The sequence below is a fragment of the Ammospiza nelsoni genome, chromosome Z (assembly GCF_027579445.1).
Source record: "Ammospiza nelsoni isolate bAmmNel1 chromosome Z, bAmmNel1.pri, whole genome shotgun sequence".
Taxonomy (NCBI): Eukaryota; Metazoa; Chordata; class Aves; order Passeriformes; family Passerellidae; genus Ammospiza; species Ammospiza nelsoni.
This window is the reverse complement of record NC_080669.1, coordinates 54328504-54348998: the sequence shown is the minus strand read 5'-3', so window position 1 is coordinate 54348998 and position 20495 is coordinate 54328504. Positions and strand designations below refer to the sequence as shown.

Below are 20495 nucleotides of genomic sequence, written 5' to 3'. Positions count from 1 at the left end.
TGATTTCCAGGCATTGCTCAACCCCACACTGATGAGTAGTAAGTCTGCTGAGCTGACGAGTATATTGTTTCTGTTTCAGTGTATGACCTGATAATACTGAAGTTTCTGAGTACTTATTTCTTGGAAAAGTAGCCCTCTATTTCCTGGGTTTGTCATTGCTCTGCTCAGAATGCAATAGTAGCCCAGCCAAGGCTAATTTCTGCAGAATTTTCACGACTACATGAGCAACTGAATGTCTAACGGAATTTAACAAAGATAATAACCACAGAAATGTTATGCAAGAGTATCTAGGGGTGTCAGAGACAATGAGCATAAGATTATAAACACAGTTAATGCTCTGGATCTCCACTTAGACCATCACTAATCTGAACTGAACACTTTATTCTGAAGTTAAAGAGCACAAAAGACTTTCTAAAATGTTACTATGGCAAATCAGGTCCTAATGTAAGAAATTTCTTTATTATACCAAATGAGCCTAGCACAATTCTGCAGTGAATCTTTTCATAGCCAGTGTCTGCTAAGTCTGGACATGGACTCTATGCTGTATTACTGTTACTGTCTTAAAAAGTTAGCTGAGAGGGTTTGAGTTGGGGGAGGTGTTTAGTTTTTGTTTCTTTCTCCTGTTGGGTTATGTTTTGCTCTCTTTTAGTGTAGGAATTTATGCCAGCATCAATAGTTTATGAGCTACAGATATTTTTATTTACAAAATATGTTTCTAAATCCTCTGAACACAAAAAGGTTTGAGCAGTGGTGGATGATGTCTTTGCTTTGAACATAAAGCTTTTTTGTCACTAGCATACTGCCCAGAAATGCTCATACCCAGCTGTGTTCAAGGCTTGCTGCCTTTGCTGCCTGCTTCTCTCTCCCATGACCTTACACCTCCTTCAAACATGCTCCATGCATTTGCTTTCATCTCTAGCTATTTTTTTTGGTTTTGTTTTATAGCTTGGCTCACAAAGAGGCTTGGATTATTACTTGTCTTTAGGGACTGCATCTCTCTTCTACTTTTGCTTTTATTTTCTGGGAGCTTAATTGTTTTACATTTCTGATTAAAGGCTTCTACAGTTCTTGAGTCAGACAAGGTTTTCCAACATCTGATCTGCAAGGAAGGAAGGAAGCAGGGGAGTGTTGAATCATTTTGGGTGAAAAAGAACACAGAGGAGTTTAGTTTTTGCTATTTTTCACCTTTCTTCCAGCACAAAGGGCTGGTTCTTTGTTTGTAAGTACTGTCTTTATTAAGCAAAGGAGAATCCTGGAAATAAGCTGTGCATTACATCTCCTGATGCTCCACAGTGAGAGGGAGGGGAGCTGCTTGAGTTCAAATAAACATTGACACCATCCTTCGCTCCCATCCCTTTTTACCTTTCATGTGCACATTCTCACTTCCCCAACCCTGCTAAATTCTTGTATGCATTGTCTCCAGCTTGTGGTTGTTCTTTTCCCATGACTGAGGTCAGTCTTGGGAAATTTTGTAATGATTGATTTTTTCTTTAATGATAGGGCTAACTAGAGTTTCTCTCTAGAGCCACATGTTGTGCAAGGTTATCTGTTTACTTGGGGTTTTGTGGCCAAGTCTGAGTTTCACTGCCTTTAAAGGAATTTCTACTCTGTCAATGTTTATTTATTTTTGGTGTTTCTATGCTGACATTTTTATTTAAGTTATTACACATGCTGCACTTTCATAGAGTCTGACCTTTTTCCTACATTACAGACAACCTAATTCTAAAGACTGATACAAGATGTCTTATTCTTCGAGCTCATAAAATTATTAGATTTGCTTGCATTTACAGATGTGTATCTCTGCATTATCTATCTAAATGGCATTAATTTATATAAATAAGTAAAATGGAGAGGCTTTCTGACACATGCAAGTATGTTAATAGTTTCACTTAAGGAAGATATCCAGCAGACAGAGGAGTAAAAACACATGCAGCAAATGGAGCATAATGGGGATGTGCTACAAGAGCTGTGCCCTGAGCAGGTTCTGGAGACATCTGCTATTGCCCTGGGGCTGTTCGGCAAACTCTAGTGTCTGAGACAAGAAGCTGGGGAGGGAAGGAGGGGCACTCTTCAGGTGTCTGGCTGAACACAGCAAGTTCTGTGTAATGCATGGTAGAGGACAGCCAGAGTACGTTTTAAAGTGTATTACAGTGACTCCATTTAGGAAAGTTGCCTAGTACCAAAATGGGCAGTGTGCACGGGGAGGTGGTCCCGGGGGTCTTTGGTGCACGTTCAGCCACGTTCTTTTGCCAATGACACATCTCCTCAGAACGGGAAAAAGCTTTATCTGATCAAGCAGGAAGAGTTGTGCTGCCACAGGTTTAGTCCAGAAATGGTCTTCAGGAGCCTCGTGTTTTTTCCCAAAGCGGTGATTGCTTATCTGGGCGGAGCAGGGCAGCGATTCAGGCTGTAGCCGCGCATGAGAACAGGCTTCCTGTCAGCAATTCCAGCCCATCCATCGCAGGTCCGCCCCCGTGGGGACAAGGAACCGGAGATTGGGGCCGTTTCACGCGGAGCCGCTATTGTGAGGCCCCATCCGGGCACGGTGTGCCGGGTGGGATCGGGGACAATCCAATCCGGGCGGCAGCAGGCGGGCGATGAGCCTGCCCTGACCGGGATTTGTGACTCAGGGTGATGGAAAACCTGAGCAAAGCTTTGCTCGGGAGCGGAGTGGAACAAGAGAAACCAAGGGGACCTGCTGAGCTGCCGAAAAATAAATATAACAAATATTAGACCCGCTCAGGAGCCGGGGCTGGAGCAGTCAGCCGGCCGGCTGTTACGGGCAGCGTGTGCTGCCCTCTCCCGGCACGGCCCTGGCGGGCTGAACGGGCCACAGTGCCGGGAGAGGCCAGGAGTGGGGCTGTGCCGTGCCGTGCCGTGCCGTGCTATGCCGTGCAGCGCTGTGCCGTGCCGTGCTGTGCTCTGCCGTGCCGTGCTGTGCTATGCCGTGCCGTGCTGTGTCGTGCTGTCCATGCCGTGCCGTGCCGCTGAGAGCAGCGGATCTGCTGCGCTCTGGGTCCCCAGGTGCTGCCCAGGCTGCCCCACGGCCCCAGCCCCACGGCGCTCCCTCGCTGGTTCCAGCACGGCTCTGCACAGCTGCGCGCCAGGAATGCGTGCCCGGGCACTCACAGCCCTACGGGACACTCCCTGAGCAGCTTCACTCGGGATTCTGGCACCAGAACCTGCTGCATGACACTGCGGCCGGGTAACAGGCTGTGCCAGCAGCAGCGCAGGGCCAGCACAGCTGTGCCAGCAGCCAGCACAGCTTTGTGGCTCCTGCAGAGCTGTCCTCCCACTGAAACCTGCTGCGGGCCCCGACCCAGCTCAGTGCCCAGGCTGGCTGCGTGACTCTGGAGTCATCACAAAAGGAAAGCCAGGGCAACGCCCAGGATGCCAGCGCACAGAACACTTCCATTTCCAGGCCAGTCTGGAGTCAGATTACTCATTGGGAAAGTCATACTGCATCTCCCAGCTGGAGATGTGGGTCACCAGGGTCACTAGTGCTCAGCTTCCTTGGCTGATCCAGGAATGTCCTAGCTGTTTTGTAGGGAGTGGGAGGAATATTTTAGCTCTGCTAGTTATTTTGTGTGGATGGAGTCTGCTGGGAAGTCAGAAAGGCACTGGATCACCTTGCCATGAATAGCACAAATAACTGGAAAATACATGTAAGATGATTTTGCAGAGAGGTTCAGTGTTGCTGAACAAACCAGAGATCGCCCAGCTGCACTGCCTGGGGCTGGGCTGGCAGGGCCCCTGTGCCCCTCTCAGGGGGGCTGTGCTGCTGTCCAGTGCCCACCCTGGCTGCTGCAAAGGTAGAACATGGTTAGGCACACCTCCTGCTCCTGTGCTCCAGACTCTGCCATGGGGATGGAAAACTGCTTCCTTCCAGGAACCGAGCTGCTTCTGGAGTTCTGAGTGTACAGAGCCCAAGCACGTTTCCTGTCTTGTTCTGGCAGCAGGGAGCAGCCTGTAAAGGACAAACTGCTGCCTCCTCTTCTGCACACACTTTGTGCTCCTTGTGGAGCTCAACTGCACCAATGCTCATCAGCTGTGAGCACAGGGCAGCAGGACACACAGAAATGCTATGGCTCTCTAGAAAGGTGAAGGGCCTTAAGTGAAACAGTGGTCAGGGAACAACTGTGCAGTAAACCAACATTTTGGAAAAGGAGTCTTTGCATCTAGCACCACCAAGCATTAACTCATGCACGACACACCTGGGATGGCTCTTCTGTGGCAATAATAATTTCTGGTGACATGTAATGGAACACCCCCTTCCCCACGCCACTGCCCCCTCAGCTTTGCAGGAATCTGAGTCTTGTCTATTCAAATGAGGACCTCAGCCAGGAAGGAGGAGCAGTCTTTCCCCAGCTGCCCACCTTAAAGCCTTTTGTGAAGGTGACCAGCCTTTGAACACCCAACTCTGCTTTTTCAGTACTGTGTTATGTTAGTACTTTTTAATACTGAGATATAAATCTGTGAGAATCCTCCACCCATGAGAAACAAAAGAACTAAACCCAGATGAGACCGAGAGCAGTGCCAGACCCAGCCAAGTCAGGGTTGCCTTTCATGAAAATGGGACTGTGTGAGTAGAGAGCATTGTTCCTGTTTCCAGGAGCAATTACTAAGGCAGGACTAAAGAGCATTCACCTGCTGCTGAACGTGGCCACAGGTGCAATGAGATAGCCTTTTACCCAGGGGTGTCATGGTCATGTCTCTCTGTTTCTTGTGTGTGAAGCAGTGGCCCAGACGCTTCTTCTGTGGTTACTACTTGGTCAGCCTTACAAAAACACTGACTCCAGCACAAAAGGTAAATGCGGAATTTTGTTTTGTTTTTTTCTACATATTATGTACTACAGAAATGCAACATTCAGGCTCAGTCGGGTAACAAAGAGGAAGCCATTCAAAACTGACCATCAAAATAAATTGTAGAAAGCAGATTTTATATGACAATACACATGCAGCTTGCAAAAGAATAAAGACAGTGAACAGGTATTAAAACACATTTCCATACAGAGACAGCTTATGCAGCAATTTACAAGTTTAACCTCTGGCCGGAGTATGCAAGCCCTTTAAAGCTGGCATTCAAATTACCACTAGCTTAATCGGCCATACTTAGTTTAAGTACATAGCAAAATTTAACTTAATGTTTACATTCACTAGCCATCCAATCCAGCATCAAGGCACTTTCCTTGTTGGTACATCTGTTCCTGTGTCCCACACCTCCACTCACCTAGATGCATATATTGGCACAGCAAACTGGGTGACCAGTAACTTCTTATCCCCAAATAAAAGCAATTGGTTACTAGACAATCCCTGGCTGTATCAAAGTGTCAGGCTAGATGTGACACTGTAAACAAAACTGGTGTATTAAAAAAAACACGGCAAGTTGACTGGATCCATTAACAAATGTGCTTTGATGATGAGAAGTGACAGGTGTTAACAGTTTCACACTGCAGAGAATGCCCATCTGCCACGCCCGTGATCCCCAGAGAAGAACAGCTGACACTTCAGTCTGAGCAGGAGGATGTGGATGTGGAGCTTTCCAGCCATCAGTCAACAGTTGTGCCATAAGTGTTTTTCATCTATTGTTACAGAAGTGTGCTTCTGCAGAGTAGCAATGACATTATTGCATATATCCCCTTCAGGTTGTCTTTGCAAATAAATACAAGTACTGGCTAAGGCTGCATTCTGGGAGGCACTCGCTGCCCACCCTCTCTCTGCACTACAGTTAAGAGGCAGGGAAGCAGACAATTGTTGAAATCTGGCCCTTCATTACTATTTTTAGGTTTATCAAATCTTGTGGCCTTAGAAATGCATCCTTGTGCATTAAGTCAGCACTGCTTTTATTTTCAAGAATGGCTCAGATTGCACAAGTCCTACAAAGGAAACAATAGTGAAAGCAAATTCATATGATTTTTAGGTGTTTTTTGTTTGTTTGTTTTACTGATGCTTTCACTTTAAAGGAAGAGAAATGGAAATTCATGAATCCAATACAAGATACTTAATTTCAATCTCATCCAGATTTTTGCACTTATACCTCCACTTTACTGCAGTTTTCTGGATCAAAAGCAAAGCTGAAGACTCAGGTTGGCTGCACTTCCCTAACAGCTGTTTCATGACAGAAGACTCAACATTTTTATATAAACTTCTCCTGTATAACACTACAAACAACTCCTGGAATTTAAAATGGCTGTATGTATCCATCCTTGCAGACAGACAAGAGGTTATGGGAATTAAGGAACTCTTACAGTCTCAGTCAAGAGAACTTTTTAACCCAGTTAAAGGAATGCACTCAAATAACAGTTAATCTCAGCTACAACCACTGTCTAATGGGGAAAATAAACTAGTGTATTTAGTCCCATTTAATGCACATCAATTACAATGCAAAATGTGTACGTCCTGGATTGGGGCAGACTATTAACAATCTGACAGTCTCTGGAGTTTCAGATCCCACTGAAAAGTCAATTCCATTGCAGCATACTCTAACGTGGATCTCGGGTATCTGAGACCTGCCTCTAATTAAACTATTACTTAATTTAAATCAGCGGAGGTGACCCCACATACCGGGCATACTGATGTATGCTTTAACCACCTGACAAAGCTCAGGATTTACAGAGCTGAAGCTCTCACCCAGGTTACAGGACTTCTCCAGAGCGCAAGAATGGGACTCAGCCCTAGCATGCAAACTCCCTCATCCTCCCAGGGCCAAGATTTCTCACAGCTTTTGCTACTGTATCAGGCAAGCATATCCTTGTCATAAACTCTCCAGAACAAAGTTTAAAAACATTTTACTCTGCTGTGCTTGTACTGCCACATTAAGGTGGAACAGGAAGATTAATTTTCTATAATAGCACATATGAAGCAATCCCAAGATTTTCACTACAGCAGGAAAGGACATTCCTAGACTATCTGCCCTAAAAGTGAGCCAACACACTCCAGAAAACAATACCAATCATCTCCTGGTCTAACAGAACCACCACAATAGAACTACAAGAGTAATATATTCACTTCTCTTGTAAACAGAGGAGCATTATTAACCAGCCTGCATTTAAGAGGTTTTTCAAATATGCTAATGTATTTCTACCAGCCTCCCTTCCTCACCACCAAATTAACAGTCCTTACAACTAGTCTTCCACCTGTACCTGAAAAATTCCAGTCCAGGAAATCAAGATGGACATGACTATACTGAAATGTGACTTTATTAATGCCTTTATTTTGTTACGTGTGCCAATAGCCATTGGTGAAGCGGGTAGGGAAGGTGGAGGAGGGAGAAAACCTTTTCTCGAGCTCCTATGTTAGGGCCAAGCTCAGAAAATTTCAGTGGATTGCTACAATTACAATGCAGATACTCTTAAAAACCTGTATGCAACTGTTTGATACACTTAGATTTTTACAGTCCAAAGTACAAAATCTTGTTAAACCCTGAACACTGCACAATGCATTTGGCACATAGGCTTATGAACTAGCTGTATACCTGTTATTCATATGTATTGTGGCTTCTACAAGCTGTTCACCCACTAGGAGCTCCTGCTTAGTCTTTAGTATTTTAGCCCTAGATAAATGCTCTATCTCAAAAGAGAGCACGTCACTGCCAGCCAGCCAGAACTATCTCGAGGACCCACTCAATTCTTTGAGTTTGTTACCACTGGCCCCTAAATGAAAGATACCAGAAATGACAGCCAGAACTCTTATTAGCACAGATTTTAAAAATCAGAATCTCTTGCTGCTGTTAAGCAGCAGTTAATCACAGACCACTCAAAACTTAACAGCAATTGAGAAGAAAATGCTTTCTCTTTACAGAAAGGCAAGTAGCAACTTAAGGACTACCCGACATTCTCCCTCAAATAACATATGCTATCAAAAGTTAGTATTAATGAATCACAAAAACATATTAAAAAAACTCATCAACATGTTTTTGAAAATATTCAGACCTTTGCAGCACTGTTTAGACTACTGTCCTAGGGTGACTTCATGATGCTCATATCCCCAGTTTTCTGTTCTGTTTATGCTGGGTATAAGTTCTGCACCTTTAAGACTGGTTCTGAGAGCTGAGGGGGGAGAAGCACCACAGAGTTTGTTCTCAGGGACTGCCCTTGCTCCCTGCATCCTCCTCACAGACTGCACTCTCTGCAGCACGCACATTGGAGGAAGCTCTCCTTTGCTTTTAGTTAGTTTTTAGCTGGCTGAGGCAGACAAGTTCCCCAGACTGTGGCTTTTCTTTTTCTTGGAGCTGTTCAGCCCTGCTCTGAACTGAAAATCCAGAAAAATACCGGAAGCTCACACCTGTGGCTACTGGGAGCCAGGAGGTGGCATTGTCCAGCATAGGAGGGATGATAAGAGACTGAGCAAGCCAAGGTACACCCCACAACAAGGACTTTCTGAATTTGCCATCTCTTCACAACACTGAGAAGTTTTAGTGTTTAATATTACTCATTTTTTACGCTTGTGGATACTTTGCCTGTTAAATAAACAGCTTTTTTCCCCACTTTTCTCCAAGGAAAGTGGATCTTTTCCCAAAACAGTAGGGGGAGGGGCTGCTTGCATTTGCTTTTTAGAGGGACCCCTTTGAAAGTTTCTTCTCAAATTTGCCCTAAACCAGGACAACTATGAAGCCAGGTAGTGGCCCATAATATTCAGAGATGAGAAGATGGACTGAATGCAGTTGGCTGCTGGGCAGTTCTAATAAGCATGCACACTGCCCAACAGAGACTTTCCCTTTTACTTGTAGTTTCTACAGTCACTGTGAAGCTTCCATAGAGAAGAGAACTCATCCCCCAGTAAAGTAACTGCTATTTCTTCCAAGAGGAATGTGTTCCAAAAAAGGAATGCTTCTTCAACATCTGAAAAATGAAAGATGGCCTCTCTGCTGTCTCATGGCAGCAGTTTTCATTACACCTTTGCCCTCTGAGAGGGAGTTTAAAGGTTCTGAGGTGCAGTGTGGTGAAAAGGAAGAGGGCTGGTCTGAAGAAAGGTCTAATTATAGTAAGCTGAATCATAGCTTTTTAATTTAAAAAAAAGTGCCTAGATACAGAAAAATACTGTCAGGAGAAAGGAACTGTGGAATACTGAAATGCTATTAAAGACTCTGTATTCTTATCTGTTTTAAATATTCCACACTTCAAGAGGTAATCTTACAAATTTACTCTTGCACTTGATTTCTTTGTAACAAAAGCATAATTCACATGTGGACATTTACATGTACACCCATCCTTCCACAGAAGCTGGCAGACAAGGGAAGATGAAATGATACTGACACAGGCCTTTCAAGGGCTTTTAGCAAGTGCTCTGCAGAACAGCAGTACCAGAGGTCACAGCACAAAAGGTTTCAGGTGGTCTTAAATACATAGTTATTTTGCTGAAGGAGAAATAAAACACTTGTTTTAGTCTCACAAAACAGCATTTAGTGTTTTGAAATACATTTTTGTTAGTGTCAGATTAGAAAGCTGACTAGCCTATATTAGATTTAGAATTAATTAAAAAAAATCTTAAAGAATGCCATAAAATTTCTGGTTATCACTGGAAAAGGGGTTTATTGTCCTGTAATTTAATTTTTGTTTAAACACTGGTAGAGAAAGTTTCCAAGAAATGTAGCTTCCTCAAAATGATAAACTATGTGAGCAGGGAAAAAGTGAGACATTAAGAAAAAAGTCAGGAATTTTAACAACCACTGAAGTGTGTTTTGTGGCTCATGATTGCTAACAGAGATGTACTACCAGCAAAGTTCAAATTCAGAATATAGGTTTTGGTGTTAGTACCAATGACTTCAATGCTTTGGTTGCTTTTAGTTTCAAGGATGTCCTGCAGTATTAGCAGCAAGGTTACAGCACACTAATAGCTGCAGTCTGTCAGGAATACGGTCAAATTTCCTTTCTCCTAAGCACTGAGCAAAATGGTAAAAGCTTACAGCTTGTCACTTGAGCTGTACACAACAAAGGTGCACTAACTAAATAGAGGCATGTATGATCACAGAAGTCTTATATAATCAAACAGTGGCTGGGGTACAAAGCCTTAAATAACAGCTGATCTGAGTTGTCATCTGATTTCCAAAATTTTGACTATAAGACTGAATTGCTGTGTGTCAAGTTGCAAGCCACATTTTTCAGGCCAAATTACTCTATAGTTCATGTGTACATATATCTAAATGTAGGTAAAGTATCAGTTACTATAGTAGAATTCAGATTCAAGTGATCTTGGTGTTTTCCTATTCCTAGTAAATAGAACATAGCAAGTTCTACTTAATTTTTATGGGTTTTAAACATGATTTGCAGGTCTGGTAAGCTGAAAATTGAGACACTGGGCCAAGTCAAAATTCAGTAAGTCAATTAAGTTACTGAGAAGTGTTTCACACAAGTATTCTTCCATGTCAGAATACTGAGCTTCAGTCTTACTTTTGCACAAAGCTGCACTGTGCAACTAGAGCTGGCTTTTTAGGCTCGTACTGCCACGCATCAAAGTGTTTCTTCTGGGAGGGGTATTGGCTGATGTGGATATTTAAAACTTGACCTTTTCAATAATGTGAAATTCTGTTATGAAGAGATACAAAACACCCAATGTAGCACAAAGGCTTGTTCAGCTATCCAGATGTAAGGTTTTATGTAGTGCATTAAAGTAAATCTCCAGTAGGTCTGGACTGGAAATTTTCCACAAAAACAGTCCTTACTGTATTTTGTCAAATTACTCTTTGCTTAATTTCAGTTTTTCTATCTGCAGTAAGATAAAAATACCTAGCTTACTTTATCAGAAACACAGGGGAAGATGTGAACAGGCACTAAGGAAGGCCTAAACAGAGCCAGTCTTTTCTCTCACTGAGGCATATAGCCCCCTTGTCTCACAGTCTGCGGGAGGTAACTTTTTGGCATTTCATCAACTGAAAGTGGATTTTCTTCCACTATTTCAGGTCTCACAGTTTGTCCTTCAGTACATGCCTGTAAAACATTTGATACAGCAGCTTCCTGGGTATTTTTTTCCATCCCAAGTCCCAATGGCTGTGAACTCTGACCTGAGATCTGCAGTTGAACAAATCCAACAAGATCTCCCTCATTAGCATGAGTAATCTGCTTTGTTCTTTCAAAGCATGGCCTGTCTGTGTTGGTTTCATCCTGACCACCATTTTGTCTGAAATACTGCTGCCTCTGTGGTGTACTGTCAGCTCCTCCAGCATGATCCTCTGATCTCTCTTCTGAGTCTAGCAGGGGCTGAGTTGACTCAGACCTTGAGAAGACTTGTACAGGTGTCTGGTCTCTGTAGCCATTAAGCACCACAGTCGAGTACTGTACAGTGCTCGAAGTGTTCTGTGTCGTTTCACCTTCATCGCTGTCAGAGACACTTTGCCTAGGAGAAGACATGCACGAGGATCCTCCAATACCACTGCTGTGTCCTTCTGAAGTACTTTTTTCTTTTTTAAGCAAGTCAAAAGGTTTTAGATCTTGTTCTGAAAAAGACTTCTTGTCATCAGCTTCTATTTCTACAACGCTTACATCTGTAAAGCTGCCTTCTGGGTACATCTGATCTTTGGAACTGATGTTATGCTGAAAGAAAGAGATGGATGTTGCCTAAGAGGAAGGTTATGTTACAAATCAAAAGCCCCAATAAATATGAATTTTTATTCATAATGTCTTTGATTTTCTTCATCTAAGTTTTCTCTTTACTAAGTCTGTCAATATCTCCAAAGCATGTGTTAAAAAATGAAGGATACAGCTTTGTTTCCAATACAGAGTCTTAATTATGCAGCTATTCTAAAGTGATAGTGGATATGTGAGCAAGACTTTGCTCTCATTTTAATTATTCTTAAGAACTGTAAAGATGGAAGCATTTGCTGTGCAGCACAGGAACATTCCATACAGGAACATACCATACATTACTTCAAATAATGTCCTCAACATTAGAATATTTCTTTAAAGAAACTTCAACAGTTTGTTGAAAAGAATTTGCCTGGTCATTCATCCCACATGTGGCATAAATTCTGCTGCCATCTTCTCATTCAGGAGGAACTGTTTATAGTCTTCTCTCTCATTTGTGACTGAACTGTGCAAACAAGCCACTTCAGGGTTTTAAGAATGGGAATCATTAATTGTTTACTTAATGCTGATTTCCCATGAATGAGCAAAGAAATGAGTATTTGATCATTCCAACTAGTAAGCTGAAACTGACTCACAACTTTAAAGCCCATGCTGGACTGTGAATTTGTGCTAAAAGCCATGTAAATCTAATGCAGAATCTACAGATGCAAAGATGTCTTCTAACCATATTGTATCACAATGTCAATAAAACTTCATATTCAAGTTTTTCCTTGAAATTCATGTCTGCTAAAAGACAGGAGATTCCCACCAGTTATTTATCTGAAACCTTGCAGACTAGGAAGATACAGGATGCAGAAAAGTGAGTATTACCTTGGCTGGAACTTGAGGAGACCACTGAGCAATGTTACTCTTGGATGGATCAGGTACGATAGGCCAGATATGTTTTTTAATTCTGTAAAGGATTAAAAATGGAATAAAGTCATAAGATGCACTCCCCAAATTCCCCTGTTCATAGCAACCACAGCAGAATCCAGAACACCACTCCCTTACATAGAAATGTTGTATTCGAAATAAGAATGCTGTCTGGGTTACTTTTCATCTTTGTATGAGGCTGTACTACTTAGCAAAGCACAGCACGGCACTTAACTCCTCCACACATTAGATGTGGCTATCAATGTAACACAAAACAACTAATGGTAACAGTGAGAGATTTTCAAATTTATAGCACTCTAGAATGTACAGAGCTATTACTTAGGTAGTTTATGATGCATGCCATTACGAAAATTCAATCCTACTTCTTGTACTATAATGACGAATACCAAAGGTCAAAAACTAAGCTAACTTCACAAATAAAAAAAAAAAAGGAAGAAAAACTTACTTTGTAACTCTTAAGAATGTACTGTTACTTAGAACCAGAAGCTTCTGTTGATACATCACCCCCAAGCAAATCAGCTTTGAAACTGACCCACCTATCCTGCTCTGTATAAACAGATCCAACAACAGATCCTCTGTTGAGGAGGAGAACTTTGAAGAACAGTTCAAGATGGGCTTTCCAACTGACACCCATTAAGAACTAATTTTAGGAGCTGCACAGAGGTCAAAAGGAAAAGGGCATAAAATGCTGTCTTTAATTAGAAAGAAAGGAAACTTGGCAGGGGACATAGGAGAGGTGCTACACGTTGCAGGGGAAACACTGCAGCAATGACATCTTGGTTAAAGCCACAGACAAGATGGCTCTGGGGTGGGGGGGCAGGAGGAGGCAGGTTGCTTCCCAGAAGTCTGTAAACAGGCACAGTTACTGCAGATCATGATGTCTGCCTAAATTATTTTTTTGTCATAAAGCTTCACGTTCGTTAATGCTGTAATTAAATAGCTCAAATACAAGTAAGATCTTTCCAAATCTTCACACCTAGGGACCATAACTCCATTCACAGGATGACTAAGAAACAGTTTATCCTGATCAAAATCTAACAAAGCTAATCCTAGCTATATCCAGCAAGAAAAGCATTAATTTCTTGCACTATTAAATCATAGAACATTTAGTATGTGTGTAATTAACAGTAAAAAATTAGTATCAGAAGAGGCCCTGATTTCCCATGGCAAACACAAGTTTTTAACACCAATCAATATATGCATGTTTTAACTTTTTTTCTGATCTACCTGAAGAGTACTTAACTGAGTTGGTATAAATCACTGCCATTTCTGTTATGTTCAGAAATATAAGAGGAAGAGTTCATTTGTACTTACAGGTCACGTTTGTTGAAGCAAAACAAAACTCCCAGGAGCACAATCAACAGGAATGCTAGACACACAGGTACAACTATGGCTTCAATTTCTCCTTTTCCTGAAGGAGGCAGAAAGAAGCAATTACAGCCCACTTTGGCATTTATAGAACTCAATAGCAGTACATATTTCCAAAAGATTAGGGAGGACCTGAAACTGAAATACGTCAATGCTCAGTCTTAAAGCTTCACATTCAGAAGAACTTTTTCACCATATGAAGTGTCTTCTGATGGAAACATGAAAAGAGCTGCCCTGACAATCTAGTGCCTTGCATCAACAAAAAACCTGGGCTGAACTAGAAGCTGTAACACTGACAGAACAAATAATTTAGTAGCTGGGCAGGTATGACAGTAACATTGCCAATTCATCTGCTGCCAAGGTATTTCAGTGCCCCATGGCTCTCATAACACAGTAATGGTCAAATAAGTAAAGTAAACAACATCACTACTCATCCATCAGTTTATTCTGTACATGAAGCTCTCCTCTCCCTGCAAACACCAAAGTTTGCATTACTGTTATGTATTCCTTCTAATGTAATACACATTCTTAAGTAAACCTTGGGGAATGCTTAGGGAAGAGCAACACACAGGAAAAAAAACCTCCACTAAATTTAAGCGTCTTCCACAATGAAATTCAGTTAGTAATGTTGCTGTTACCCTTACATATAAGAAGCACTCTAAAGCTGAACATACAACAAATTTAACTATTCAAAATGAGTCTCTGTAAAGACTGCAGAAAACTTTCACAGTGATATGAAAGAACATGAAAGCGCTCTGAGAATGCTGACTGGTACCTACATCAGCAGATTAAGATACAAGCACACATCTCTACAGCTTCTTCAGTACACCTTATCAGGATTAAAACAAAGACTCTTACTAGGGGTAGATGCCATTAGAAACCAAAAGAGACAAGGGCACTGGATAAATCCTAATGACTCCTTAAAGGTCAGGGCAAAACATTATAACCTGAATATACATAAAACACACCCAAAACAGCATGCTTAATAACATAAAAAGTGCAATTCATGAGATTTGCAGAGCATATCTTGTTCTCTATATATTCAGAAAAATCCTGACTAAACTACCTCTTAGTGAAAGAGCACTAAGACAAACCACCCAGGTATTACGAACATTGCAAGTTGACTCTAACTGAAACTCTAAAATAAAATCACCTTCCCCTTCTAACACATCTTTCACAGAGCCCTGCTGTACTGCTGCAACATTAATTCCTACTTCTACCAATTGTGCCACTCTGCCTTACCAAATTTTTGTGTAGTAAATGTGAAATCAGGACCGCTCCTGCTACCATTATCTGTGGATGCCATCATCCGCACAGTATACAGCGTGTCACTGGTCAGAGAGGAGAGGGTGTACTCTGTCTTGGAAGGATCCACTGTCACAACTAAAGAGAAGAAGAAATTGTAGTTTTCTATAAACTACAAACAAATTGCATCTCCACAAAAACAGCAACATTAAGGCATCAAGACTGCAGATGTGAAAGATAGTTTTAACAGAACATGTAGCAGATGGAAAACGGAACAATCAAAGACTACAAACTTGTACAAGAAATGCTGAGAATAATTTGTTTCTGTTTAGGTGTCTGAATTTAGTATCTTTCTATATTTCATTTCCTCTGAAATTTCTTTCCCCAGAATGCATCTACAAACTAAACTAGTAGTATAATTGAGGCTTAAAGTCTGCCTAGTAAGCCAAATAGATAGTGCTAATGAGGAACTGCTAGTACTGACTGAAAAAAACCAAGGTAAGGAATAGTAAGACATAGGTATGGCATAAGTACCTGGCCCTTCCAATTTAAGCAAATCTAAAAATTAAAGTTTTGATAGTGCCAGATGCCTGTAGTATGCCTGCAGGTCATATACACTACTGAAAACTAAAACGCACTTCAAACAAGATCATTTATGTAATTATATATTGGTCTACAGCTCCAGAAGGGTTAAAAAAACTCCTTCCCACTTCCTTTTCTTAAGGTTTTACCATAGTTAAATGCAGTCAACTCCTTCTGATAGTCTGCCATCATCTTGATATACCACCATTTCATTCTGTATTTAGATGCAATATGGGAGCACGATACTCACAAATCAGCTCTGAGAAACTCAGTACCCTGCCATATATAGACTGAATGCTCTGAATTCTTTACTAGGGACTTTCTGTTCTGTAAGAAGGAGAATTATGGCTCAGATACCGGCTTTACATTCTCAGAACAGATTGTCAGCTATAACTGATTCTGTGTATTTTTTCAGGAACAAATATTAGGAAGGAAACAGATGAAAAACTTCAGTGCCCCAAAACACTTCTGTTTTCTAGTACCTGTTTCATTTCCATCAATAGTTTTGTAAAGTATGGTATAATTTCGGATAAATCCATTTTGTTCCTCAACTGTGAGATGGTTCCATGTCAAAACAGCTTCAGCTTTTCCAACTTTTTTTGTCTGAACGGTAGGTCCTTTTGAAGGACCTGTAATGGGAGAGGAAGATCAGTTTCTGCTTGGCAATCTTGCATTCTCAGAAGCAACATATTAACAAGCACTGAACTGTACCAGGATAAAAACTTCAATGGAATAGTTTGACTGATTCATCCGGAAAGCACTGTTTTCAAAGAACATAAAAACTACAAAGACGCTTAAAAAAAAATTCAGAAACACATACGAAAAGAAAAATCAGCACGTTGCAAGAAACCTTCAAATGAAGTCTTGATTTTACAAATCAGCATATAAATATCACTATTATATATAATAAATAAATTAAAAATATAATCTATATAAAATAAATATATCACTAAAAGAACAAATTCATGTCTAATTATCTATTATATAAAGGTTGGAAAAACACAGAGCCAGTCATAGTCAGCCATTGGTCTAGTTCCCAAACATTGCAAAGGAGCAGAATGGATGATAATAGATGGGAAAAGATCAGAGATGTCACCTGACCCTCAAGCACTAAACCATTTTTCATTACACAGTCCACATTAAAGCAAAAGTTTCTTTGTTTTTTTGTCAAAAAGGGTCAGTGTATGTGCTTCAAGGTGATAATTTTATACTTACGATCTTGCTTAAGATAAGCCTTCACAGACTGTCCACTTCCCTGACCATCAGCATACAGAGGGTACACAGTTATCAAGTAACACTTGAAAGGCTTTATACCTAATAAAAGGAATAAAGAAGAAATATACACCTAATAAAAGGAATTTAAAAGTTGGTGTTTCACAGACAGTCAAACTGCTCACTATCCTTCCTATTTACTTCAAACACAGGCCTCTCAAAGGAGCACTGTCTAACTAGGACTAGTGCCTAGCGCAGCTGAGTATTTTCTAGAGCTCATTGATACACTTCTTCAAAATATTAACTAAAGGAAAAACACTGCTTCAAAATATTAATTAACAATATAATGGTTCACATTCAAATGTAAAATATAAAAAGTAGAATTCAGATGAGTCAAGTTTTTTTAAACATTATTTTAAATAGAAAGCCTGTAGTTATGTGTAGCATTAAGTCCCTAGATTACTGATTTTAGATACTGATCATAATCTCAAAAGAATAGAGCTGATCAAGTTTCACTGTTTGAATTGAGTAACCAAAGAATTTGACTGATTTTGAAAGAACTCGGCCTTTTCACTATTTTAATGGTTTCCAAGAATGACAATACTATAACCAAAATGGAGATAAACCCCTTCTTACATTATATAAATTTCAAAATTCAGTATCAGATAGATTTGTGTATTCGACAAAAACATATAAATACTTCCCTCCACTCCCAATAAACTAACTGAAACCCTCAGCACTAACCCTGTTCTACCATAAAATTCTAATTACTGAGAATGTTTCTCACCTTCCAACCACTAAACAGTTTTTAGAGTGTTCTACAAACTATATGTAGATTTATGAGCTAAATACCTTTTAAGTCAATTCCTTGAACATCTCCTAGTACAATCTGCCATTCTATGATGCAGTCTGAGCTGCTGGACATCAGACACCATTCGATCACATACTTAAGAACATAATTGTTAGGAGCAGTCCACCCTACCCACAACTTGTCATGTTTAGGTAATGTTCTAAGATTCTTCACGGGAGCTGTAATGAAAGAAAAAAGTGATCAATATTGACAGTTCTTTCATGATAGGAGTTGTTCTGGTTGATACTTTTGGGTAATGGTAGCAATTTGACAGAACTAAAGTAAATGTAGATGCCATTTTCTGAAATTTGGAGATTTACACATGGATCTTTGTATGAGAGATCCAAAAGCAGTATCAGGCTATTTAAAAACTGAAGTTAGACTCAACTTCTCTATTCCTACAGACACTATGTTTCTTTCTTCTGAAAAAATGCTTTATTTCAAGAGAGAAATCAGACTTAGAATGGGAATTTACAAGTGTATCAAACAGTTACACTTAATACCTTTTTAAGTACTTACACTTTATGGAGAGTGTGCATATACAGAAGTAAATAGTATATATAATCTCCAGCCTAGAGCCGGATAAACATATCCTGTGATGGGGCAGCAACTGGCTCATGGGTCAGGCACAAAGTGTTACAGGGAAGGCAGTGACATCAGACTGGGGACCTGGGACCTGTTCCAGGGACTTCACTGGGGTGGTCCCAGGGCTCCATCACCAGCCCTGTGGTCTGATATTGACTCAGGACTGCAAGGGACACTAAGCAAGTTCCCAGATGATACAAATCTGGGAGGGACAGCTGACTCCCTCAAAGGCGGGGGGCCCTGCAGAGAGACCCTGACAAATCAGAGGGCCAGGCAATCACCAACCATCTGAAGTTCAACAAGGGCTGGTGCCAGATCCTGCACCTGGCATGGGGCAGCCCTGGATGTACAGACAGGCTGGGGAATGAGAGGCTGGGCAGCAGTGCCATGGAAAGGGCCCTGGGGCTCTGGTCCATGGCAAGCTGAACATGAGCCAGCAGTGCCCTGGCAGCCAGGAGGGCCAAGCGTGTCCTGGGGGCATCAGGGACAGCATCAGCAGCCAGGCAACGGAGGGGATTGTCCTGCTCTGCTCTGCCCTGGGGCAGCCTCACCTCCAGTGCTGGGGGCACTCCTGGGTGCCACAATATAATCAAGTCACTAAACTACTGGAGAGCATCCAAAGGAGGGCAACAGAGATGGTGAAGGGCCTTGAGGGGAAACCACAGGAGGAGCAGCTGAGGTCACTTGGTCTGTTCAGCCTGGCAGTGACTGAGGGGAGACCTCACTGCAGTTACAACCTCCTTGAGAGGGGAAGAGGAGGGGCAGGCCCTGATTTCTTCTGAGTGCCCAGTAACAGGATCTGAGGAATGGCCTGAAGTTGTGTCAGGGGAGGTTTAGGCTGGATGAGTTTCTTCACTCAGAGGGTGGCTGGGCACTGGAACAGGCTCCCCAAGGAAGTGGTCACAGCACCAAGTCTGAAAGAGTTCAAGTAGTGACAGTACACAGCAGGACAATGCCTTCAGGTACACAGTGCCCTCTTGGGGTGACCCGTGCAGGGCCAGGAGTTGGCCTCTGAGATACTTGTGTGTGCCTCCCATCTTAGCTTATTATACATATTATATGCTTATATACCACATATCTATACCTTACTAAGTACTTCCTCCTGGCTGCAAAACTACTTTGCGTGAATTTATACTCTTCACTAATTCATCAAATAGCTTTAGAACCAGTTGCTCTCCCTTGGTAGTTTACCTGCACCTATCCATATACCTATTTTTTTGCTTCCTGTCCTGGTAGTGTTGGGATTGTCTAAGAAAAGGCGGAAAGAAGGATAAACCAGCCTGTCCTTACTATAGTGAGTAATGAACAAAACATAAAAAAGAAAAAGAGCAGTACAGAAATAGTGGAAGCAGATGACAAAACAACCAGGTAAGATACTGAAAATGTAGGAGAAGACTGGGACAAACAAGGAAAGGAGTGGGAGGGACACCAGAAAATTAAAGGAGGAACAATGGCAGAATGGTATATGTGTAAGCATATACCAACCCTTTGATTACTTTTTTTTTAAGAAAGACACAAAAATGCCTGGTAGGCTAAGAAAAGAAACAACAAGGAATATAGTACACAGAAGCTCTAAGAATCCAAAACCAGCAGAAAACACATACAGCTTCAAATGACACTGTGAATACACAAACCCACACATTCCCTGGCACATAATGGCAGTATATACAAAAGGCATGACACTGTACTGATAATTCAGTAATACTTTATGTGCCCATGTAAAAGGTATTATTTTACAACACTGAAGATTTCTTATAAAAAGGGCTATGCAGATTTACCTGACAGAAACATTACTAGGACACTCACCTTTTGAATTACTTGCTGGGATAAGTAAAACTGAAGGAGGAGATGGCCCAACACTGTTACGGGCAATCAGAGTCACTTCGTAGGTTCCTTCCCGCAGCTGTAAGGTATAGTTGGTGCTTGTAACATTGTATTTTTTCACTGGACTGGAAAGGGATGATTTATCTCTGACAGTCAATTCATATTGCAAGATTACTCCATTGGCTTCGTATGGCTTCAGTGCCTGTCAGAAACACATCTTTGATTAAGCTGATACTGAACAAATGTGATGTAACCCTTACTGTCCTTATGGTACAATTAAAAAATATGAGAACAAGGCAAGTTCCATAGATCAAATACCTGCACATTTAAGGAAAACACAAATAACCTGTGCGTATTTCTATAAAGCAGTCCCTTCC

General features: G+C 41.4%; 1 protein-coding gene across 2 annotated transcripts in view; it reads right to left on the bottom strand.

Annotated features, from left to right (window-relative positions):
• Nucleotides 1–4803: 4803 nt before the first annotated feature.
• Nucleotides 4804–20495, bottom strand: part of IL6ST (interleukin 6 cytokine family signal transducer) — a 32739-nt gene continuing 17047 nt past the window's right edge. The window contains exons 9-16 of one of the 2 annotated variants that reach the window (XM_059492661.1): nt 20101–20320; nt 17712–17888; nt 16863–16961; nt 16130–16276; nt 15063–15203; nt 13767–13863; nt 12390–12471; nt 4804–11528 (exon numbers count right to left, since the gene is read on the bottom strand). In XM_059492661.1, the coding sequence (XP_059348644.1) occupies nt 10803–11528; nt 12390–12471; nt 13767–13863; nt 15063–15203; nt 16130–16276; nt 16863–16961; nt 17712–17888; nt 20101–20320 (1689 nt within the window). In that variant the 3' untranslated portion in view covers nt 4804–10802. Of the gene's footprint in view, nt 11529–12389; nt 12472–13766; nt 13959–15062; nt 15204–16129; nt 16277–16862; nt 16962–17711; nt 17889–20100; nt 20321–20495 lie in introns of those variants that run through there. The other variant, XM_059492662.1, reaches the window with a different exon arrangement.